The 25,178-nt window shown below is 34.0% G+C and overlaps 2 protein-coding genes across 5 annotated transcripts; both read left to right on the top strand.

The window, feature by feature from the left end:
- The first annotated feature begins 2,981 nt into the window (after positions 1-2,981).
- Positions 2,982-9,006, top strand: LOC7480681 (uncharacterized). The gene is made up of 8 exons (XM_024595134.2): positions 2,982-3,627; positions 3,733-3,882; positions 4,240-4,389; positions 5,014-5,073; positions 6,853-6,966; positions 7,065-7,358; positions 7,613-8,118; positions 8,216-9,006. Exons 1-8 carry the CDS (start codon positions 3,087-3,089, stop codon positions 8,822-8,824), a joined length of 2,424 nt encoding a protein of 807 aa, XP_024450902.1. The 5' UTR covers positions 2,982-3,086; the 3' UTR covers positions 8,825-9,006.
- Positions 9,007-9,951: 945 nt separating this feature from the next.
- On the top strand, positions 9,952-24,735 carry LOC7480678 (uncharacterized). 4 transcript variants are annotated; one of them, XR_008058555.1, is made up of 12 exons: positions 9,952-11,047; positions 11,336-11,464; positions 14,799-15,471; positions 16,582-16,731; positions 16,852-17,025; positions 22,125-22,250; positions 22,626-22,745; positions 22,842-23,030; positions 23,165-23,520; positions 23,717-24,051; positions 24,195-24,371; positions 24,417-24,735. XR_008058555.1 is itself a non-coding variant. In XM_052450619.1 (11 exons), exons 1-11 carry the CDS (start codon positions 10,217-10,219, stop codon positions 24,265-24,267), a joined length of 3,156 nt encoding a protein of 1,051 aa, XP_052306579.1. In that variant the 5' UTR covers positions 9,952-10,216; the 3' UTR covers positions 24,268-24,405. The 4 variants fall into 4 exon arrangements, 3 of the variants coding, with proteins under 3 accessions (XP_052306579.1, XP_052306580.1, XP_052306578.1); XM_052450619.1 differs by lacking the exon at positions 24,417-24,735 and having other exon boundaries at positions 24,195-24,405; XM_052450620.1 differs by lacking the exon at positions 24,417-24,735 and having other exon boundaries at positions 24,129-24,319.
- The last annotated feature ends 443 nt before the right edge of the window (positions 24,736-25,178 follow it).

Here is a 25,178-nt window from a genome sequence, read left to right as displayed (position 1 = left end):
TTTGAGAAATTAACTTGGGTCGACTTTTTTTTTTTTACTTATTTTATTTTCCAAATTAATTATTTGAGATTTATTTCTTAAAAAAAATTTAGATTTGTGGTTTTCTTCAATTTCTTTTCTATCAGGTTATCCCGATTTCATGACCTTAGCCGCAGGTTTTGCAGGTTAACTCAGGTTAGCTCACCTTTTATTACCCAGGTTACATGTCAATCACGCTATCTCGGGTTGACTTGGACAGATTTGTTTTCTCATTTTTCTTCTCCAATTTTATATTTCCAAAGGTTTTTTTTCAAGTTATCATGGTATTTTGTCTTATAAATTTTGTAAACTCAGTCGGATAAATGTTCAATGTTGTGAGATCAAATATCTTGATCTATATCTGTCTATCAATTTTTTAAATTTTGTTTTTTGTTATTGTTGATGACTTTTTTTTTTAATTTATTTTGCTTTAGATCAATATCTTGATCTATATCTGTTTTCGATTCACACTTAAATTTTTTCACGTAAAAAAACACACACGTAAAAAAACCTATATATTCAATTTTTTTTATTAAAAAAAATATGCAACCCATTACCTAGCATATGTCAAATAGCTTAGTTAAGTTCTAAAAGAGGAATGTAGTTGCAGAGTTGCAGTAACAATAAAAGAACGGTAAATGAATAAAGAATTTATAAGTCAAAAGGTGAATTTAAAGGAAAAAACAAAAGTGATGATGTCTAGAATGTGAAAGTTATGTTTGATAAATGATCGTGATGGATTTGGTTTGGATGAGCGAGGTTCGTATCAGAAGCCCGACTGTCAAGAAAGATAGGAAAGAACAAGCAGGATTACGCGCCTTTGGCTTTAGTTACAGTAAAAATATTGATCACATGCCTGTCTTTATTCTCTCTTTTTTAAAGTGAGTTCATATATATGTGTTGGTATCTATTTTTGAGAGATATATAAATAAAAAAATAAAATACAAAAAAATTAAAAATATATTGGAAGAAAATAAAAAAACTATTAGTGAGAAAAATATACCAGAACGCCCAGGAAATTACCGAAGACTAGTTGAGAAAGATCAAAATATACAAGATTAAAAAATTTGACAGTATATTTCCAACTGATGAAGGCCCCATTGACAAAGAAAAATTCAATTTGAGGAATGTAATTCAAAATTGGATGTTCAAGGACTCAATTGAAAATTTTCAAGGTCAAATTGAATTTATTGAGGGCTTAGAGTGTGTTTGGTATTGCGGTAGCTGTTGTGGTTGTGGTTTGAAAAAAATTGTTTTATAAAAAGTACTTTTAATTGAGGTTGGTTTGAAAAAATAGGTATTTGGTTAAAACTATGGTTGAAATTGAGGTTGAATAAAAAGTAGTTTAATGTGTTTGGTTAAGAATGCTTTTAAAATTAAAGTTATAAAATAATTTTAAAATATATATATTAAAATTGATGGTTTTTAATTTAAATGTTGTAGATTTAACTATTGTTATTACTTCATGAAATAAATAATACTTTATATAAAATATTTTTTATTATGCCATTAAACCATCTACAATTCCATTACGTACAAAATTCATTCGACAAGAATTACAGTTTCTATTATTTTTTGAGCGTGTAATAAAATTAGATAAAATATTATCAGGAATAAAATTGATTTGATATTACAGTGCGAGTGAATTTAATTCACTCTACACTAGTTTTTCGGGAAAAAAAATATTATTTACATGACAATGCGAGTAAATTTAATTCATTCTAAACTAGTTTTTTTTTTAAAAAAATACAAAAACTAAACACACTGAAAAAAAAAAAAGTTCCCTCGAACAGTGCAAGTGAATTGCACTGTGCACGTAAACACAGAATTTTGCAAAGCAGCTATAAGCTGCTTTGCAAAATTCGCGTCCAAAACGTGAAATTGCATGGGACCCACTAAAATTAAATTGCGTTTTTAGTGGAACCAAACATTATATTTGCTGTGGTTGCTTCAAACGCAGAAGCAACTACGCAAACAAACGGCCTCTTAGTCACAAGAAAAAAATGAGTTTTGAAGTCAATCTAGACTTTAATTAAAAGAGATTAAAGTCTAATGGTTGGATTGTAATTTTTAAGAGTTAATTTTGTTAAATCATGAGTTTAATTGTATAAATTTTGAAATTTGAAGGGTAATTAGAGATTTGATTGAAGAAATCCAAAACCATGAACAAAACTGAAAAAAGTGCGTGAATTGAGGCTGAAATTGACTAAATCAGAGGCCAAATAAAAAAATAAAAGTTTATTGATCAATTGAGGGTCAAAATGCACAAATACAAAACCAAGGACTAAAATAAAAATAGCGGTCAACTTTGAGGTTGATAATTGAGTTTGATGAGGGTAAAATTGCATAAAATTAAAAGTCTGAAGGCAATTACGGGTACAATTAAAAACAATTAGAAGAAGAAGGACTTAATTGAAATTTGTCAAATCTCAAATTAAAAACTTTAAACGACGTGTCGTTCAAACTTAATAAAGATAAGGTGAATGACACATTGTTCATTAGTTTGCACTTTTATTTTCATAGTTTTAACTGATCGAATTAATAACTTTAAATACATAAATGTGAAGTTACAAACCTTCAAATTAAGCATGAATATGAAGTTACAATCCTTCAGTTAGGGTTTTTATTACCTAAAATCCTTATATCAACTATGATTCTCTTCTTTTTAGTGATAAAAGACAAATTCAAGAAGATCGTCAAGTCGATGCCAACAATATGCAGTAAAACATAAAACTTAAGGCTCAAGTCTGAAAACCTGGAGAAAGGTTCACCATTATATGCTGAAGGGATTTATTAAACTTGAGATCCAAGTCTGATGTGACCCACCTCGGAAAAGGTTCAGCATTGTACGCAGAAGGAATTTATTGAACTTGAGATCCAAGTCTTATGCGACTCAGTATATTTTGTTCTTTTAATCACCATGGAATCATGCTGCTTTTTTCTTTTCAATTTTTAAGGCGCTTGGACAGTGCCAGGATTTCATAATAAAATGATATGGGCATGTTGTGAGTACTAGTTGCTAGTTGTAGTACTCTTGAAGGCTTGTAGCAGTAAGAGGAAGACAAGAAATGGCTTCTCCCAATGGATTAACGAGTTCCACTACGGATAGCATGTTGAAAAACTTGTTTAAATTTGCTATGAGTGGTCAATGGGAGGAAGTGGTTGAAACGTACAGGCGTGACCCAACAGCTTGCAAAGCGAGAATCACCAAGTCAGGAGACACAGCATTGCACATTGCAGTCAATGATGGCCAAGAAGATACCGTCCAAACTCTCGTAGATATAATTTCCGAGCAGTCCAAGCAGTCCGGTACTACTGAAGTTAAGGAAGTTCTTCAAATTGCAAATAAGCGAGGCGATACCCCTCTCCATCTAGCAGCTTCGATGGGGAATGTCAAGATGTGCACTTGCATTGCTCGTCAAGATCGATCTTTGGTGGGTGTCCGTAACAATGAGAATGAGACCCCATTCTTCTCAGCTGCTTTGCATGGTAAAAAAGAAGCTTTCCTTCGTCTCCATAGTATTTGTGGCATTGATGAAGGCCGTTTATATTATAGGGGAAAGGATGGTGAAACTATCCTTCATGTTACCATCTCTCGAGAATACTTTGGTGAGCCAGATCGATTCTATTACAAAATTTTCTTCTTAAGATTTTTTTTAGAAGATGGAAGAAAGTAATGCCAACATTTAACTTTTTTTTAACGTTGTTCTACAGATTTATCATTTCAAATTATTCAGTTGTATGGTGAGCTTGTTAACTTTGTTGACCAGCGAGGAACATCCCCTCTCCATCTCTTAGCAAGCAAGCCTACTGCCTTTAGAAGCGGTAGCCACCTTGGAGGGTACAAGAAGATCATATATAACTGTAAGGCCTCATTCATTTTCGTTTTTCCGCATATGGGATTGATTATCTACAAGCAAATCTCTGTTAGGAATTTAATTTCACTCTTGTATAATTTATATTTTGTAAGAAAATAATTAGTCAAACACACACAACAATTAATAACAAAATAAATCAACCAAAAAATCATCAAATTTACTCGAAAAACTCTCTCTATCATGAAGGAAAAAGCCACGAGAACAACTCCAAAATCATCCATTATATATATATAAGAAAGTAATATAATTACTCGAGTTTCTTAAAAAGTAATTATACAAGTTATTTTTGAACTAAATCCTTCGGGTGATTCATTTTTGGCTTGGATATTCTCCAATTTAATAGGTACATTTGTTGAAGAGCTTAGGGCCGAGGAAGTATCAAATGCTCTACAAGATCAGCCCTCCGGCCAGCACGTTGAAAAACACGGTTATCCAGAGAATTACGAAACATGCTATAATTTCTTCTGGCTGCTGAAAAAAGCCGTCCAAGTGGGTATGCAAGATGGACTCTCTCTCTCTTTCCCACTTTAATGTAGTGTAATATAACTTTCTGACATCCTTGAATCAGTAGCAGTAGACCATGAAATATCAAGATTCATGTAATTTCGTTGTGCACACTCTTAAGATGCAAGGTTCTATATTGGGTTAAACAACTGAAGTCTGGCGAGGGAGCATCTCTTCATCATTTGATTGTTTCTCTCAACTCCTGGTCCATGCATTACATGATATGGTGTGAATCTTATTTTAAGTCAATACAGTGGCTTGAAGTAGCTAGGAAATGCATCATCTCTTTCACTTCATAATGGTCAAATATGAAACTGTCAGATTGATTGAAAAAACTAGTCGACCGCTCAGAACGCAACTATATGATTCTAATCATATACAAATGCGATTTCAGACTATACTCTTTAGTGAAAAGATTTGATATGGATTTTCATTCTATTGCTAGAACGCATTAATTCTCAAAGTTGCTGGACAGTAGTTAACAAATTTCAGTTAAAATGTCCAAGGGCAAAACAGCACAGAACACCAGTGCAGGTTTCTGTGTATTTAGATTTTTTATTTTTTGCAATAAGTGCTCTTACAAGCTGTAATGAAACCCTTGTTTGTTTTTCAGTACTAACGAAGCTTTATAAAGATACAAAACGCCAGACAGGAGATACAGAGAGCCAACAAGGTGAGTTGGTAAAGGTCTAGAAGATTATCCACAGTGGATTCAATTTCATATGTTTAATTGGGTTTAACAATTGAACAAAAATTCACACCTTTTATGTTTCCCCGTAAATTGCGAGAACAGTAAATTTAATTTAATTTTTCTTGGGAGTCTTGAAAATCTCATTAGATATTTAGATGTTTTTGCACTGTATTTTTCTTACTTTTCACATAAAAATAAAAGTAATAATATTTTATTTATAAAAAAAAATCTAAAAACTCTATAAATGGTAAAATATCAATTTATCTTTTAAATTATATCACATACATTATTTTAGGACAATTTTAGAAATTTATTCATTCAGGTCCTTACTTGATTTTTTCTAAATCTAGAATTGCAATTTCTTGTATTAATTATATTTTAGTTCTCAATTTCTAAAATTTATTTACAATCAAGTCACACTTAATTAATCATCCCATTTTAATTTCTAACAAATAGTTCTTATGTATGTGACCCATTAAGTTCTCTAATAAGATGATCCAAATATAAATCATAATCTTAAATAAAAATAAGATTTATTATCAATTCATATTTTACTTACACTTGCTACTAGCCTTGAACTTGAAGTGGAAATTAAACAATTTAATTTATTATCGATTCAACAATTGATTGATTTATATTTGAAGATTAAATATAATGTCTAACACCATGTTATGATCTTCCAAATATTAGTAAAGTAATAAGTAACTTAACTTAATCTTTTAATGATTAATTTCTCAGTGTAATTATTATCCTTTTATCATGAATATTCAAATTTAGATATTATAGTAAGAAGTATGTCTGCTTTGTTAAATCATGTTCGTTCTCAACATTATAGTCATTGATTATTTGAATAAAATTTTAAAACTCTTTTCAAAACTCATTTCATATTAGTTAAGGATCACACAATCAATACTATTTGAGAACAGATATAACATTTTTCCTGATTCACCTAGGTAATAAATCTTCTCTTAATTCCTCAAATACTTTTATATAGTTTATGTTATACCCAATATATGTTTGTTTATTACTTTTGATTAGAACAACATGTGTCCATGATCAAAACATTACACTCCCTATATAAGACAACTTAGTGATCTCAAATCTAAATATCACTTACACAACTATCACATGAGGCTTTTCATAGATATAAATGATCTCTCCATATAGAATTTTCTTACTCAATATACACATCATCTAATAAACACTTGCATATTAGTTCTAGGTATTCTTAATAATATCTCAGTTTATAAGAGCATGCAATTACGTACTTTTTTTTTATAAAGAAAAGAACATAATATGTATCGGTATCAATAACTCTAATTAATATTCAATCTTAATAGAACATTGATCAGGAACAATGATTCGACGCATTAGAAATCTCATAATTATAACGATTTTATATTTTTTTTATGCAAATCATTATTGTTTCATGAACTTTAATTTTATTTTAGATTTATTAGTCAAACATTAGATTTATTAATCAAATATAATTAAATATTAAAAAAATTAATAATAAATATATTTTAATATGAATAAAATTAATGTTACTAACAACGTGTCCAGAACCCAAAATTAGGATGTGAGAATCTTTTACAGGGTTCCATAAACAGAGACACATGTTCACATTTGTTTTTATGGAAATTTTTGCTTGCAAGTAGTTCAACAGCAGAACAACCATAAGTCTCTGATTAACTCTACAATTGTCTTGGTGTTTGCAACATTTATCTATTAGCTCACTGGAATTAATCTCTTAATGTGCAGGAAAGCAATCAGCCACTGGAGCTGGAGGACGCAGATTAATGCCCTCCAATTATAATACCTTCTTTGAATTTGTCAAGTTTGTGTCCAAGGCAATGTTAGTCATTCTTGGATCAGGTGCGCTTCTTCACCTTCATTGACATCTCAGTTATCAATTCATATGCAAATGACTTGATAAATAATAATGCCTTGATTTTGATTTTTAATGTTGCAAGGATCATCGGAGATAACGAAGTTAGAGGTGAAGAAGAAGAAACATACATGGTCTGTTCAGATAATGAGAGAACTTCTTCATAAGACCATCATGTATGAGTATGAGAATGATGGAAGTAGTCCCCTGCCAAGTAAAGTTGATGAAACGCGCCCTTATGCTCTTGGAGTTGGTGGTCGTGTCACGTACTCAGATATGGAGGAGCTACAGGAAAACTCCCAGCAAATGACAAAGAATGACCAAGTAAACAAAAAGAACCAAAGGACAGGAGAGGATAGCCAAAACAAGGATGGTGAAGGTAATGCAATGAGGGTTTCTTCCTCCATATAGATGACTAGCTTTAAAATGTTAAATTATGGCATATAACTCTCTTTTTTCCCCTCTCTGTTCATTAGGAGGCTTCGGTTTTGAGCACTTCAGCTCTTAATTTCCTATTCAAAAAAGTCCAGACTCCTGCTTTCAAATTGAATCTCACAAATTTTAATCTTTGTGAAGTTGATAGAATTCACTTTATCTTGGCCATACATAAATTGCAACTTGAATCATTGGCAGGAAAGGAGGAAAGAACTTCTGAAATAGGAAAGATGAAGATACAGATACTAACAGCAGAAAAGGATGGTGTCACTGAAATGCTGGAGAAAATACTAAACCTTTTTCAAGTAGGAGACATGGACTTGGACAAAAGGAATATAGTGTTGATGACAACAAAGAAGCCCAAAGCCCCTGCAATGGAAATGAGGGAGACACCCATATTAATTGCGGCAAAGAATGGCATTGTAGAAATGGTGGAGAAAATCATAGAAAAGTTTCCTGTGGCAATAAACGACGTGAATGCGGAGAAGAAGAACATTGTTCTATTGTCTGTGGAAAACAGGCAACCACATGTATATCAGTTCTTGCTCTCGCTGAAGAGAAATATCGTGAAAGAAAGCATCTTCCGGCAAGTAGACAGCAAGGGGAATAGTGCGTTACACCTAGCTGCCACACTGGGAGACTTTAAGCCTTGGAGCATTCCAGGTGCTGCTTTACAGATGCAATGGGAGATCAAGTGGTTCGAGGTATGATGTGTATGTAGCACATTGTTTATACAGATAATATGATCACTTGACATTTTCAAGGATTTTATCTAGTTTAATTGATAATAATATAATGCAGTTTGTCAAGGACTCGATGCCACCCAACTTCTTTGTTCGTTACAACAAGGAAGGAAAGACCCCGAGAGACATATTCACTGAGACCCACAAAGACCTTGTGAAAAGTGGTGGTGAATGGCTAACTAACACGTCAGAATCATGCTCCGTGGTAGCTGCACTGATTGCCACGGTAGCCTTCGCAACATCATCCACCGTCCCAGGTGGTGTCAATGAGATAACTGGAAGTCCAATTCTTGAATATCAACCCGCATTCAAAATGTTTGCTATCTCTTCTCTCATTGCTCTATGTTTCTCAGTCACGTCCGTGGTCATGTTTCTTGCAATACTAACTTCTCGATACCAAGAGAGGGATTTTGGCCAAGATTTGCCGAGGAAGCTTTTGGTTGGACTAACATCACTTTTTATATCCATAGCTTCTGTATTGGTATCATTTTGTACGGGACATTTCTTTGTGCTCAGAGATGAACTCAAGTATGCAGCATTTCCGGTATATGCAGTGACTTGCCTGCCAGTGACTTTCTTCGCCGTGGCACAGTTTCCCTTGTATTTTGATCTTACATGGGCAACCTTTAAGAAGGTGCCACAGCGTAGCTACATGGTGGTTGCCTAGCTACAAATGCTTTGCTTCTCCTTTCGCCCTTATCTTCGGTTCCCTGACGTGTATGCCCTTTTCTTTTCCAGGCCAGTTGTAATTTTCGTCATCTTGATGCTTTTGTGATTTGGCTTTTGATGTTATATGACAGACACAGTGCGCCTTGTAACTTTTTTTTTTATATATAATCATTGAGAGGATATTAAAAAGCTACAAAATTAATAGTCAAAATAAAATATAAATACAGTAACATGACAAAAAAAATAAAAAAAAGGAACAGATTTAAAAAAATAAAAAAAATTAATTTACTACAACAAAAATAAAAAAACTATGTAAGATTTCTTATTATACTATAATTTAATGCCATCTAAAGCTGATTACATAAAGCTGACATAGGACAATATTAACCAGACTATATATATATATATAGAAGTGGATTTACTCTCTATATAAATATTAAGAAAAAACAAAACGTGGATGTATTAATTAATTCAAATGTGGAGAAATTACTTAAAGATTCAATTTTATAAAAACTTAAATTTAACATCCAAAAACTGTCTCGAGATATACCTTTACTATCAAGGTTAAGAAAAAAGAAGTGGGATTAAATTAATTAGTTTATTTCTCGACTTTTCTCTTTTAAGAGTGGTAACAAGAGTAAATTTCCCAACAATTATTTAACAATTAAATTTCTATCGTTACAGAGAATTTCATCTGAAGGAACATACAAAGGGGAAACAACAAGAAAGTGAAAGCTCTCTGTCTCCTTTGAAAAAAAAAGGGGGGAAACAACACGAACTAATTAACGGGTTAGAACCAGTTATGTAACAGTAAAAGCCATGCATCTCATGATATATATATTATTTGCTTTCTTTTAGGAAAGCGAAATATCCCTTTGAGCACATCTCATTGGTCTATTTTGGAAAAGCTAGGGGCTTGTGTTATACTACTGCTGTTGGAAATTAACCTGAGATCGAAACGCGATTCACGGGAGGAGCTTTAGGAAACTTGAAGCCCTCATACAAGTATATATATATATAATGGTGCTTTTTTTCTGACAAGAGATTCGGCCATCTAGTTAGATGGAGGGAAATTAATTTCTTGGAAGATAAAATAATTTACAAACAAACAGCTAATATTAAAATTCAATATGAGTGGTTGCTATGATTTGCCTAATCCATAATATATTAGTCGAGCATGAAAAATCTTATTCATGTAACATTATTCTGTTAATTTAGAGAATAAGCTTCCTCCACTCGTCTATAAGAGCCTCCGTGTTGTCTCTGATCTCAACACTCGACTCTCTAACTCTGTAGACATTCATCGTTGCATGGTTTACTCGAACCACAAAACAATCCATTTGCATTTCCACTTGAGAACACACACCCATACCTGGCCAGAAAATAAAACATGATCGTTACATCTTCTTCAAACCCAGCCCCTCAGGTGGGTACATCTAATTCTGCAATCCCGACCCCTCAGGTGGTTGCAGCCTCTTCAAACCCTCAGGTGGTTACATCTTCTTCAAACCCAGCCCCTCAGGTGGGTACATCTAATTCTGCAATCCTGACCCCTCAGGTGGTTGCAGCCTCTTCAAACCCTCAGGTGGTTACATCTTCTTCAAACCCAGCCCCTCAGGTGGGTACATCTAATTCTGCAATCCTGACCCCTCAGGTGGTTGCAGCCTCTTCAAACCCTCAGGTGGTTACATCTTCTTCAAACCCAGCCCCTCAGGTGGGTACATCTTCTGCAAACCCGACCCCTCAGGTGGTTGCAGCCTCTTCAAACCCTCAGGTGGTTCCATCTTCTTCGAGAGAAACCCCTCAGGTGGGTACATCTTCTGCAAACCCGACCCCTCGGGTGGTTGCAGCCTCTTCAAACCCTCAGGTGGTTCCATCTTCTTCGAGAGCAACCCCTCAGGTGGAAGATGAGAAGACGGTTTATCTACCTGTTTTCGAAGTAGGGAACTATGAAGCATGGAGCAAGAAGATGGTAGATGTATTAACTTCACAGCATTTGTGGGATATAGTGCAATGTGGGTATAAGCCACCCAAAGATACCACTGAACTGGCAAAATGGGAAAATAGTCAGAAAGATGGATATCGTGAAGCTCAGAACAAGAACGCAAAGGCCTGGATGTTAATTCATCGAGCAGTTGGCGTGAAAATAATGGAGGAAGTACTGTTTGCTTCTGACAAGTCCACAAAGAATATTACTGGCATATTAAAAAGCTTCGATCAGGTAATTACCCCGAAAGCATCCAACTTAGGTGGAAATGTTCTTAATTAAATCCCTCTCGTCATTTTAGTTTCTAAAACTCTCTAACAGTACCAGTGCTGCTCTCTCTCTCTCTCTCTATATACTCCCACATATAACCTCGTCTAGTAAGACTTTATTTGTAATGGAGAAGGTTAGGCTAATATTCAAGGGTAATAATATTCTTCGAAGATCTCGATCAAGGAACTAAAACTCTCATAAAAATCATTTTTGGTTGCATTAAGTACAGCATTTTTTTTTTTCCCTTAACAGAAGCGTTACGCGGACAAGCCGAACAACGAACTGATCGGAGAAGTACTCAGAGAGCCACATATGGTGGAATTAGTGGCAACGTCACACGATGTTTGGAAGATGTTGAAGACTTACTCAGACAAGCACAAGGTAATTGCTTGCTCCTACACTGTCACGTATTAATTTAATAGTTCAATACTTTTTTTTCCTTTACTAATAATACTATATAAATAAATGGCACATTAATTTAAATCTTCAAACAATTTGAGATCGTAGTTGGGTTCTTTTCATGCTTTAAATTTTCGAACTTTTGGTCCCTACATGACTTGCACAGACCTTCGGGGCCTACACAGAGTAAACAGGTAGAGCATCGATATAGAAAAATAGAGGCTCTTTTTTTTATTTATGTAGAGTAGCAATGGTATAATTCACAACACATCCGGTCACCTAGAAATATAGTTATTAAACCGGACCGGACTGGCGGGTCGACCCGGGACCCGGCCGACCCGGTTTCTAGACCGGTCCGGGTTTGTCAAAAGACTGGCCGGTGCAACAACCCAGCAAAACCCGGTCGACCCGGGCGACCCGGTGTTTTGGAGGTGGTTCGCTTGAGATGATTGCAGGTCGATCTGGGTATGGAGATCTTGAGGGTTGGCGGGTTCCATTTCTTCCTTCCTGACGATTGATGACCGTAACTTAAAAAAAATTGAAGGTTAAACAGGACCAAACTCGCAGTTTCAAGAGAGAGAGAGGCAATAGATACAGTACCAACACCACAGGCTTTATTATCACCATCAAGTCTTTAACATCTCTCTCTCTCTCTCTAGCTAATGTTTTCAAGCATGTAAAAACCAGAGGAATTTGCAGGAAAAAGATGTAAAAGAGAGAGGATTCATGTGGTGTTTTTAAGCTTTAGAGCATGGGTGCGTAAGGAGCAAGGACTGTGCTTCACCCCAGGGGAAAGCATGTCAAGAAGCCAAAGAGGGTAGGAGGAGATGGTGATGAGATTAAGAGATCTCTGCACAAAACAACCAACAACCAATAACGTCACCCTCTCTCATGCCTATGCCCTGCCATATTGGGTCCCACTTCATCTCTTTATAATTGCTTTCCTTTTCCATTTCTTTCTTTAACCACCTGACCTCATAAATAAGTAAATAACCTGGGTTTTATGGGTTGACCCATAAAACCAGGGACCCGGTTTTTTGGCCAGGTCAACTCCCGGACCGGGTTTAACAACTATGTTTAGAAAGACAATCACATTGAAACGATAGTATTTTTAATTTAAAATATATTTTTTAAAAAATATATTAAAATAATATTTATTTTATTTTTAAAAAATTATTTTTGATATTAACACATCAAATAATTTTAAAATATATATATAAAAAATAATTTTAAATAAAAATTTTAAAAAATATAATTGAAACCAAGTTCTTAAACACGTATGCCTCCTTTAATATCCAAGACCCGAAGTATTTAACATTCAAGCGCAAAGCAAACATGTAGGGGGCTTTGTGGGTGCCTTGGCCCAGTGGATCTCTCGGGTTATTTTTGTTGGCCCGGGAAATCGCATTGGCGTCCACCTGGATGGTTTTTTTATATTCGCATGTTCTCAAGCGGTTTAGAAAAATAAAGTTAAAAGATACGAATAGAGATGATAACTATACATATAAAAAAAAAATGGTGATTTCGTTTATAATTGTAAATTTTGCCAGGATTTTACTGTTTCCGTGGTAAAATTATAATTTTTAATTTTTTTATAAAAAAACAAGTTTTTTTATATATTTTTCCTCATTATAATTGATATTTGTGTCATGTTTATTACCATTTTTCTTCTTATCTTTATTTTTTTGTTTTTTTTTCTTTACACATTTTATTTGGAAAAAAATATTATTTTTTTATTTTTTATACCTTGAATATTTATCATTTTATATTCTATTTATTTAATTTTCTTATATAATTAAAAAAAATAATTTAAAAAAATATATGTTATTAAACTTTATAAAATTCATAAATTTGTTTATATGTTTGGTCGGTTAACATGATTCATGGATCTGATAAGTTTAATTTTTTTATTTTATTTATAAATATTGGACTAATTAAAATTAAAATTTTATAATTTATTTTGTTAATAAGGATTATTTTTTAAAAACAATATTAAAAGATAAACAGCACCATTTTCAGACATTGAGTGTAATAAAATATGCAAGAATGGCCGTGACTTCTGACAAATAGTTATATAAGATGAGATGAAGCACGTGCATGGAGGACGTCCAGAAGGTTACCCTGCTGAATTTTGAACCTAGAATGTGTTTGTCTAATTAGATCAGGCCCCTTTTTTTAAAAAAAAAAAAAAATTATAGGGAGGTCACGAAGAAACATCACAGCACCGGCTCCGATCAGGAGTTAATATAATGCTAACCAGAGAAAAGTTTGAGTTAAAAATTATTTTTAAATTTATATAAAACTTGAGATTAAAAATAATATTTATTTATTTTTAAAATATTATATTTTAAAAATAAATAAATAGTATCTCTATCATAATTGTGATAAATTAAAAATTAAAAATATTTTTTTTATACCTAATAAAATTGCCTCTCGTTTTTTTTTTAAACCAATCATAAAATAACTCTTCTAGAAATTTACCCTCTTAAACTAGTATTGCATTTTGCCATCACTACAATCCACCCCCGCCGCGCCAACGACCACCTAATCATAATCGGTGATTCATGGTTATCGGTGATTCATGGTTATTTTAAATCTTGTTTGTTTTTGTATTTTGAAAGTGTTTTTGAAAAAAAATAAATTTTTTTTTATTTTTTTATTTGCTTCAAATTAATATATTTTTTTAGTATTTTCATATCATTTTGATGCGCTAATATCAAAAATAATTTTTAAAAAATAAAAAAATATTATTTTGATGCATTTTCAAATGAAAAACATTTTAAAAAATAATTACAACCACACTCTCAAATATCCTGACATGAGCGGAATCATCCGATACAGTATACGTCAATCATCACTTGTGGTCGATTCTTGTTTTGAAGATCAAGGACATATTTAATTATCTTCCAACTTATATATAGTATACTTGTTAAGAAGTTATTCATAATTCAAATGTTTGATTTTTTATAATTTAACTCAAGATGGGTTTTTAACGTGATAGTGGGAGTTAAGCCTTTTAAGAGAGAATTTCATTACCCATGACATATATAGCACAATTATTATTCACAGCGTAAATATTTATTTTTCAGTTTTTTTAATAAAGGTCGACTCTAATGCAGAGCCAATATTACAACATACGTATGTATTTATGTGTGTGTGTGTGTTGTCTGTTGTGTGTGTGTGTGTGTGTGTTGTGTGTATATATATATATATAAACACAATTTTGATAAAGAAAAAAAAGATGTACCTTTTTTTGCCACATCATGAAAATAGTTTGAAACTCAGCTTCTGTAAGCATTAATTCTGGTTGTGGCAGGAAAATCAGAAGACAACGCCTGAAGAATCTAAACCCGTACAATTAAAGACTAGCCCCGTGGATCTTCATCTAGAGGATACCACCAGATCGAGCTTGTTTCAATATGCCATGAGCGATGGTTGGGACAAAGTGATTGAGATCTATACAAGAAAATCAGTAGCTCACTGTGCAAAAATCACCAATTCAGGCAACACAGCGTTACACATAGCAGTTATGGATGGCAAAAAAACAACAGTGGAGCAACTGGTAAGCCTAATGTCCATCGAAGAAGCCGCTAAGGCTCTACGAGTAAAAAATGAACGGGGAAATACACCTCTCCATCTGGCTGCTTTTGTGGGGAACGCCTCGTTGTGTGATTGCCTTGCTAGTAAAATTTATTTGGACGAGGAGTTTCGGAATTCATCAAGAAACGAGCAAGACAAGAACAATCAGAATTCATCAGACAAGATAGGAGCCGGGTATGAAAAATATTGCATATTAGGCGAACGTAACAAGGAAAATCAGACCCCATTGTTCTTGGCTGCTGTCATGGGTAAAACAGATGCCTTTCTATGTTTACACAGTCATGTTCTTCACAGATACCGCGAATCATATTACACAGGGGGCAAATCATTTTACACAGGGAATAAGGGCGATACCATTCTCCACGTCGCCATCTCTGGAGAATATTTCGGTGAGAACATTTGGATATCAACAAAAATTAAAGCTTATATGTTTTTACTTGTGCATAAAATCATTGTTTATTCTCTCATGAATCATCATGGATTAGAGCTTCGAGCATTGATTTTTTAAAAAAATTTAATTTGATCTTTAAACCTTTTCTTTTCACAATTGAGCTAAAATTAGCATCCATTTACATTTTTTTTAAGGAAGTTTGAATTGAAAAATAGCGGACTAATTAAAGTGAAAAACACGGATAACATAGATGACGCTTTCAAATTTATTTGTGATGTACATTTTAGTCTGATAACTTTTTTTGCTATAAGATGATCGGTCCTTTTAATTTTTTAAAAAATACATTTTGGTGCCAAACTTTATTTTTCTTGTTTTTCAGTTCATTTTTCATGGGAAAAAAGAGAGAAGTTGTCGAATTTCAGCAAAGAGAGAGAAATTAAAAGCTCTTCGTTGATGACAATTCCGACCACTAAACATATTAAAATTGGTGTCAACGGGTTTCACTAGGTGAGAGTAGTGTTATGATGGTTGTTTTAAATCTCAACGTAATCTAGAAAACCAGATCTATGTCAAGGATGCAATATTTTTTCTGGTTTGATTTAGTGGTTTGAGCTGTTTTTTTGGTTTAATGGGTTGATAGGTTGGTTTCTTGGTGTTCGTAAGGTGTTTTGTGATTGAAATGGGTTGAAAAATAGATTTTTTGGGTAAAAAAATTTGTAGGCCTGGTTTTCCTGCCACCACTATCTGGGTTGGTAGACGACGTGGCGGGCAACGTGTCGTCTGCCTATTAAATTATTATATTGAATTATCCCGACCTCATAATTTAGGATGCACAATAGACACATAATCTTGATATATCTCATGTCCACGTTATGGATCTCGCATGTTAACCCAACTTTGCCCATAACAATATTTTTTTTCATTTGTTTTTTTGTTGTTGTTGCTGTCTTATTTTTTTATTGTATTACAAAATTAATCAAAATTTAAATATTAATAATAATATAGAGGTATAAATTCATTCGGTGAATATACATGCATGCATACATACATGAATTTTTTATACAGTAACATGATCCTTATCGAAATCTTAATTAAAATTGATGCGCAGATCTAGCATTCCAAATAATTCATTTGTATCCAAAACTTGTTGACATGAAAAACGAAAGAGGAATGTCTCCGCTCCATTGTTTAGCGAGTAGACATACAGCCTTCAAAAGTGGCGTCCACCTTCGTCCTTACCACAACATCATATACCACTGTAAGTATAAATTTAAGGTTTGAATTTCATATACATGCTCACTTTCTGGAAACGTACGTTAGCTCTTAGCATGCAAGATGCGGTCCGTTTTAAGAAAATGAGCAAACTCACTTTCGAAAGGTACATTTGTTGATCGACTAAAGTGGACAAAAGATGAGGGCGAAGCATATAGAAAGCAACCTGGCACCACAAATCGGCCATCCCAAAACAGGAACAATAATCGTTGTCCAGACAACTATCAGACATGTTTTCACTTCTTTACATCGATGTGCAGGGCTTTTATTTGCATTGCAGGTACGTATATGTGTGTGCACATAATTTATGGTTTTACATTTATGACACTGCCTATACACCAGGTTTAATCGTATTTGATTTTAAGGTGTTTGAGAGCATAGTAGGTATTGATTTTTAAAATGTTTTTTTGCTTAGAAATACATTAAAATAATATCTTTTTATTTTTTAAAATTTATTTTTAACATCAGCATATCAAAATAATCCAAAAAATACTAAAAAAAACTATTTTAAACAAAGAAAAATCAAATTTTAAGTTAAAACAGGTTTAAGCTCAATACCAAACACCCTTAAATAAATGCATGAAATTGAACTGTGTTTTTTTTAATAGATACCCATAAGAATCATAAAAAGAAGAAAAATTTAGTACAATTATACTTTTATATATCATTTATTTTATTCTAAGTCCTTTTGCTAATAAAAAAAATCTAAAGTTGCTATTAAAATTACTATGCACATGGATACAATTCACTGTGGATTATAATAGTGGATTGCATTAAACTTTTTCTGATGGACAGTGATTTCAATAGGAGCTGCAAAGACAATTGAATATGTGTTGTAATGATGAGTTTAAAATGTTTGGTTTTCTCTTGGGCTTTGGTGGCTCTGTCAATGGCTTGCTATGAGGTGATTGTTGGATGTGATGACACCTTTTTGTTTTTGTGTCTATTGACATATGGATTGCTTGAACCAAAAAAAAAATTGCTATTGAAATTACTATGCACACAAATACAATTTATTGTGGATTGTAACAGTGGACTGCATGGCACTTTTTCTGATGTACAATGATTTCAATGGGAGCTGCAGAGGCAATTGAATTTGTGTAGTGATGATGGGTTGAAAATGTTTGGTTTTCTCTTGGACTTTGGTGGCTTTGTCCAAGGTTTGCTACGAGGTGACTATTGGATGGGATGACACCTCTTCGTATTCGTGTCTTTTGAAATGCGAATTGCTTGATGTGTTGGTTGTCACAATTGATTGCCACCTGACCTCTATTTTATTTTAGTTTTTTTTTGTTGCTCTATAGGCTTTTTTTGCTTGTTATCTAATAAAAGAAATTGGGGGGCATTGCTATTCTGTTCATTGTTGGGTTTCCTTTTCTCGCGTTAATTATATTGTCTTTAAGTGCGTGATTAACTTCTCTTCTCTCTCGGACCTCTGAAGCCAAAGGGTGTCCAGGATGATTTTTCATCTTCTAGGGATTTTAGTCGTTAACCCATTCTTATTTTCCCCTTTCCTTTTTAGCATGGTTGGCTAATTCTTGCATTTCAATCTCTATAGTGTCAATGATCTCAAGCACTAGAATTTTTGGGCAGTTGATCATTGGGAACGTGTGGTGTTGGGTGTGTTCTTCCATCGATTTTACAAGTGTGGTCCCCTTATCACCAAATTATTTGTCTACGTGTGTGTCCTTTTTGCTGGAGCTTTTGACCTTGATAATGATGTTGCATTAAATGTAGTGACACTCTGCAAGGTTTGGTGTCTTTTCCAGAATTAGTTTGGGTTTTGTTTGCTTTCGACTAATTCTATTTGGTTATGGTTAGTTATGGTTGTTGGCTGTTTCTCTATAGTCACTATTGCAATTAGGTTTGTTTTGGACAGTATTCATTATGACACCAGTTTGCTTTGGTAGTTTTTACTGCTTTCTTTTTAGCATGTTGTTTTTTTTTCATTTTTCTTTGGCGTTTTGATACAGAGTAGGTTGGTAGGCTTGGTTTGGGTATGGTCTTATTTGTTTTGTTTCCTTTTGTTTTCGTGTATTATTTGAGGCCTCCACACCGGCTATTTTTGTGTTTTTTCTTTCTTTCCATTTGTGCTTCTAGTTCTAGTATTTTTATTTTTCTTGTTTTGTTGCCTGCATTCTGTTTCTCATATGTTACCATTAGTTACAGGTTTGCTCCATATTTGGTGTCTTTTTGTTATGTTATGTGGGCTATGTTCTTTGTTTGCTTAGGTTGCATCATTTTTGTTCTATTTTGTGTTATTTGTTGTTATTGTTTTTGTCTTATTGAAAGGTTTCTTGCATGTTACTCCTTCCTGGTTTGATCTTGCATTATTGGTGTTGGGGGGTCTGTATATTTATGTTGATAGAATTAGTTAATTGCGTTTGCATGAGAGTACTTAGTTTGTTTCCTCTTTCTCCTTAATTAGACTTTCTTTTCTTGCATTTAAACATGTGTATTTGCTTTTTATTTGTTAAGTTTTTTCTTGCATTCTACTTTGTTGTGTTGTTATTTATATGCAAAGGTTTAAAGTCACTTATGTTGTTACTGATGGAGAATATATTGTTGATTTCATGTTGGTTGGTAATAGGGGTGTTCACGGTCCGGTCCGGTTCGGTTTTAATTTAAAAATTCAACCGAACCGGAAAATAGTATTCCTTATTAATATGACCCGGACCGAACAGAGAAGCGATTCAGACCGAACTAATTTTGTGCGGTTCGGGTCGGTTTTTTAGTATTAAAAACCGGAAAAACTGGAAACCAATTAAATAGGTTTTTTTTTACTGCTGTCGTTATACCAAAGCCCTCTAATTCCTTCATTTCACAATGAACCAAAGATCAGGGAGATGCTTAGATCTGCAAATGCACGTGGAGCCATTATAACCACCAAAAAGGTGCAATCCGCAATCCCTTCTCTTCCAACACCAGTTAAAATCCACAAACACAAATTTCTATTACTTTTCACTCAATAGAAAAGGACTCCATTCAGATGAAAGGATCTAGATCGAGCTTGAAAAACTGAAACTGGTTCTTGATGTGTGGGTTGTTGTCGGTGGTTGTTGATAGGATTAAAGTGAAGGTTATGGACGACACTGCTATATGGAAGACGATCTAGATCGGGCCTGAAAAACTAAAACTGGTTCTTGATGTATAGGTTGTTGTATGTGGTTGATGATAGAAGTAAAGTGAAGGTTGTGGATGGCGCTACCATATGGAAGACCAGAGAGTAATGGTAGGAGGAGGTGGGAAGCTCTGGTGTAAAAATTCAAAAAGAGGATTTACTGTTAGGTTAACAGGAGAGAAAATGAGAGAGAGAAGAAGAGAGGAGAGGGAGGCGGCTGGAAAGTGATGAAATGAATTAGGGTTAGGGATGTTTGCTTTTATACCTTGTTTTTTAAGTCTTTCAGATTCAATTGAACCGGTCCGGTTCGGTCCGGTTCAATCGGCTTAAGCTTTTTGAAACCGAAACCGAACCGGACCGAGTGGTTTTTTTATTTTTTAATCGGTTTATTTGGTTTTTTCTATCGGTTCGGTATTTTCGGTTAATTTTTTTTCGGTTTAATCGGTTAGTCAGTTTTTTTGAACACCCCTAGTTGGTAAGATAGTTGAATTTTTTTTGGGCCGTCTACACACAACTATGTCTACGATAAGCAATTTACTGACCCAAACATCGTCACACCTTCAATGAAAGCAAAACTGTATAGAAAGTAGATTTTCCAGCTGCATTTTGGTGCTTTCAGAGTCGGGACCAACCGTTGCGACATAATTGCAACAAACATCTTTGACAATGGCAACATCAATGACACTAACTCTCGTCCTTCATGCTCTTTGGTAGAACAATAGCCCATTCTTATTACACTAGAAAGCATACCACATATAATCACAAATGTTTCTTCTTTAGAAACTCCCTCATATGAACCGTCAAGTATTGGTGATATCTCTACCTTTGGAACTAAAAGAAAACTTGAATTCACTGATTTAGGAGCACAACATAGGTTTGCACACTCAAACACAGCTCCATCATGTTACCATTAAATTCTTGAATGTTGTTTGAGGTCTCTCAATTGCATTCATAATCCTTTTTTTCCACCAAGTTGTTTCTGTTTTGCTTCATTATAACCAAGTTGGTGCATTTCACACTGATGAGCCTATTATCGATGAAGAAATCAACATCCAAGATTTAGCTCCTGATACTCAAGAACAATCTCTTCATGCAAAAAATGTAGTGAGACTCGTTGCCATCCAGCACTTAGGTTCATCTTTTTTTCAACTTTATTATATTACTTTTGTTGTTGTTTATCCCAGCAAATTAAGAATTACTCTTTCATTTGCATTTTTTAATTTGTTCATGATTTGTGCCTTTTATGATGCTCTTGCAAATCTTCTCTTTTAATTTGCACACAAATTGTTGTTAACCATAATATGCTCTAACTTTTCTCAACTTTGCTTACTTTTTTAGACATTAAGAGCTTATGACTTGACCTTTTTAAAAAAAATTAATTTGCCTTCCTGTCTTCACAATTATTCACCTGCCTTCCCAGAAGGCTTCTTCTGCTATAACACCTCTTTTTCATTGTTGTCTACTTGTAGGCTCACATATTTTTCAGTATCTCTTGCATTCAGAACTTCGATCTTGCATGTTTATTTCTTTTGCATAGGTTGCTAAACCATAGATACTAGTTATGCTCCACCTTCTGTTACTACTTGTCATGCTCCAACTTTTTTGGTTTGCTTCATGACATTTAAACAACGCATAAAAACGATGATGCATGGTTATATATTTTGGTTCTGACATACAGTTTTCATTGTTTATGCATAAGTTATGTATGTAGCCTTTCTCTACTATTGAATGCAAAGTTAGTTAAGTTTTGTTTTAAATTGTTATTTTATTGTTCTTTATATGCACGCACCATTCTTTACAATGTAACATGCTTTTAGTCAGGTTACAACTTAGAAAATCATAAGAAAAAACGACATCCTCTTAGCCAGGTTACAAGTTAGAATATTATAAAAAAAACATTAATAAGATCTTGCGGCAACGTGGGAGCATTTCATCTAGTTATTTTTTATTACTAATATTGCCCTTAAACATTTTTTTTGTTAATGTGTTATTTTTTCTTTTAGAAATCTGTTAATGAATGACACTTTCATCAGAAATTTTACCTAAAGGTGAACACTGAACACATGTAATTTGTTAATTATTTAGTTCCTCTTTGATATTGTGTTTTCACCTGAGTTTGAGTGTGTTTAAAAAACATGCTTGATTTGATGTTTTTTAAATGTTTCTCGATGTTTTTATTGAACTGATGTAAAAAAATATATATATTTTTTAATATATTTGACATCGATTTGCTCTTAAATGTTGAAAACAAATTTTAGGTATACAACGACAAGTGAAACAAGGAGAACTCCTGCCAACTACATCTCAGGCATCCCATGATACTAACAATTCCCTGTCTCCAATCAAGAAATCAAGTTCGTGGCTGAAGAAAGTTTTGGGAGAAGGTAAGCACGTAAAGCATCTTCTTGTACCAATTGTATATTAAGGCTGCATGCGTGTGTATCGAAGTAGAAGCTATTTATTTCAAAACCCCAATTCTTCATCAATACGTCAACTGAGCTTGTACCATGTTGACTTATTTGAAGAAATAATTAGGAGAATTAATCTTTTATATATAATTAATTATCGCAATTTTTGGAGTGAGACCAAATTAATTATCAGTTATTCTAATTTCTTGTAATATCAGTTCGTACGCCTGCTTTTAAATTTCTAATTACACCCCTGATCAGGTATATATAATTAATCCCCCCACTAATTTCTAGAATATGGGTGTGTGTGTGTGTACATGGTCCTGGGAAATTAATAAATGTAGTGTGCAGATCAAGAGCAAGTGAACCTTCGATCATCTAGAGAAGGCAGATTAGTTCCTCCAAATTATGATACTATCGTTGAATTATTGAAGCTTGGATCGAAAGCAATGTTGGTCATTCTTGGATTAGGTATGGTTCTCTCCATCATTTCATGAGTGCAAATAATACAATATTGATTACGTGTGAGACACTTGTACTAGCAAATCATGTTCTTGCATTTTCAAGGATCAATGGAGATAAGAAAGATAGGACTGAAGAAAGAGAAGCACACATGGTCTGTTCAGGTAATGAACGAGCTTCTTCGAGAGGGTAAGTTGTACAAGTTCGAGAGCGGTGAGATAAGTGGGAGCCCCAAGCTACGATCTGAGTTATCCGACTCCAAAGCAATTAAACAGTCTGAAGGCAGTGAGAAAGGTTAAATTTTATCCTTCATGATATATGGATCTGAGTAGATAAAAAATGAAAGACTATTAGCTCTTGAATGAAACAATGTTGAATCAGGTTAATATTAAAGAGCTATAACCTTGCGCTGTCACTGATATCATCAGGGGAGCCCGCATCTTCTAAATTGGAAAAGCCAGAGACACCCCTATTAATTGCGGCAAGGAATGGCATCACTGAAATCATGGAGAAAATCTTACATGATTTTCCTCACGCGGTTCACGACGAAGACACGCATAAGAAGAATGTGGTGCTGTTGGCAGTGCAATATAGGCAGCCACATGTTTATCAGTTCTTGCTAAAGAGAAGGAAGAAGAACGAGGAACTAGACAGGATCTTTCTCCAGTTTGATGACCAGGGAAATAGCGCAAGGCATCTTGCAGCTGCCACGATTGGAGATTATAAGCCTTGGCGCATTCCAGGAGCTGCTTTACAATTGCAATGGGAAATCAAATGGTATAAGGTATGGCACAAGCATGTATATATATATATAGAAAGACATGAACACGCTCATGAAGTGACCAACTTTCTTTTACGCTAATTTCACCCAACTACAGTATGATCTATTAATGCATCAACCAATCAAATTGCTTTTGTTTTCAGAGAATAAATCCATTTTAAATAGCATTAACTCTCTAGTTTGTGCCGTTTGCTTGCAGTATGTTAAGAATTCCATGCCACAAAACTTCTTTCGTCGCCTTAACTATAGAAGCGAGACCCCGAAGGAAATATTCAACAAGTCACACCAAGAACTTGTTAAAAGTGGAGGCGCGTGGCTAACCAACACATCCCAATCCTGCTCCGTGGTGGCAGCCCTCATTGCCACTGTCGCCTTCGCAACATCAGCCAACGTCCCTGGCGGAAACGCGGAACAAACTGGCACTCCATTCTTCGCAAACCATATTGCATTCAAAGTATTTGCTGTCTCATCTCTCGTGGCTCTCTGCTTCTCAATCACTTCCGTGATCATGTTTCTTGCAATACTAACTTCTAGGTACGAAGCCAAGGATTTTGGCGAAGATTTGCCAACAAAAGTTTTGCTTGGCTTAACATCGTTGTTTGTGTCCATAGCTGCCATATTGTTATGTTTTTGTGCGGGGCATTTCTTCGTGCTTAGTGATGAACTGAAGTTCGCAGCTTTTCCGCTGTATGGAGTGACTTGCCTGCCGGTGACTTTTTTTGCTATAGCACAGTTTCCATTGTACATTGATCTTATAAAGGCTACATTGGCAACGGTGCCACAACGTAGGTATGTGGTGGATACTGCTGAAAGGGACACTAATTCCTCTCCCAAGAGTGACGGCTCAAATCAACCTTCAAGTCACAAATCTCTACCGGATCAAGGAAATGGAGGCTAACCTTCAACAAAGCAATCAACTGGAGACAAAACTACTCCGAATCAAGAAACAAATCAAGGCACTCAAAGCATACCCTGATCCTCTATATTCACTTACCAAACCTTTATTGTTTGATTTATGGGTGCACATTGCTTGTTATTTCGGCCCTTTATTTTCTTTCAGGTTTGCATTTTACCTTTCTTGATTTTGAGTTTTTTTATGGTTTTGGATTTTTATCTGTTTAATTTCTTTGTTTGGATTTGATCAAAATCACCTATAATCTTGAACGCGAGAGGTTTTCATTTTTAATAATTCATTTTGATATTCAAAGTTTTATTTTAGATGATTTAATCATAATTTAAGGTTAATTGCTTCTGATTTTTTAGTCAATGATGGAATTGTAAATATCGAGACCGCAAAAAAACAAGTGTCAAATATGGGTGGCGTGCTAGAAGTTTCGAAAAAAATACATCTTGATCCTTTAACTTTAAAATTAAATAACATAAATTATATGATTTCAATGCCTCAATTTTGATACAAAAGTTTATTTTTTTTATTTTTAAATCCTTGATTGAGAGAGGAGAGAGACAGAGGTCACACAGATTCTAACAATGGAGATAAAAAAAAATCATTGACACTGATTTAAGCCACCAAAACAATCAATGTTTGTGTAAAATGGTTCCATTTGATAAGAAATTTATATTAGGTGTTTTTACCTTGAAAGTTCGTGAAAAAAACATATATGAAGTCAGTTTGATTTTTTGTTTTGGGATGGTTTTTTTGT

This window comes from Populus trichocarpa, chromosome 2 (assembly GCF_000002775.5).
Source record: "Populus trichocarpa isolate Nisqually-1 chromosome 2, P.trichocarpa_v4.1, whole genome shotgun sequence".
Lineage (NCBI taxonomy): Eukaryota > Viridiplantae > Streptophyta > Magnoliopsida > Malpighiales > Salicaceae > Populus > Populus trichocarpa.
The sequence above is the reverse complement of the archived record's forward strand: the minus strand, read 5'-3'. Positions and strand labels throughout refer to the sequence as shown.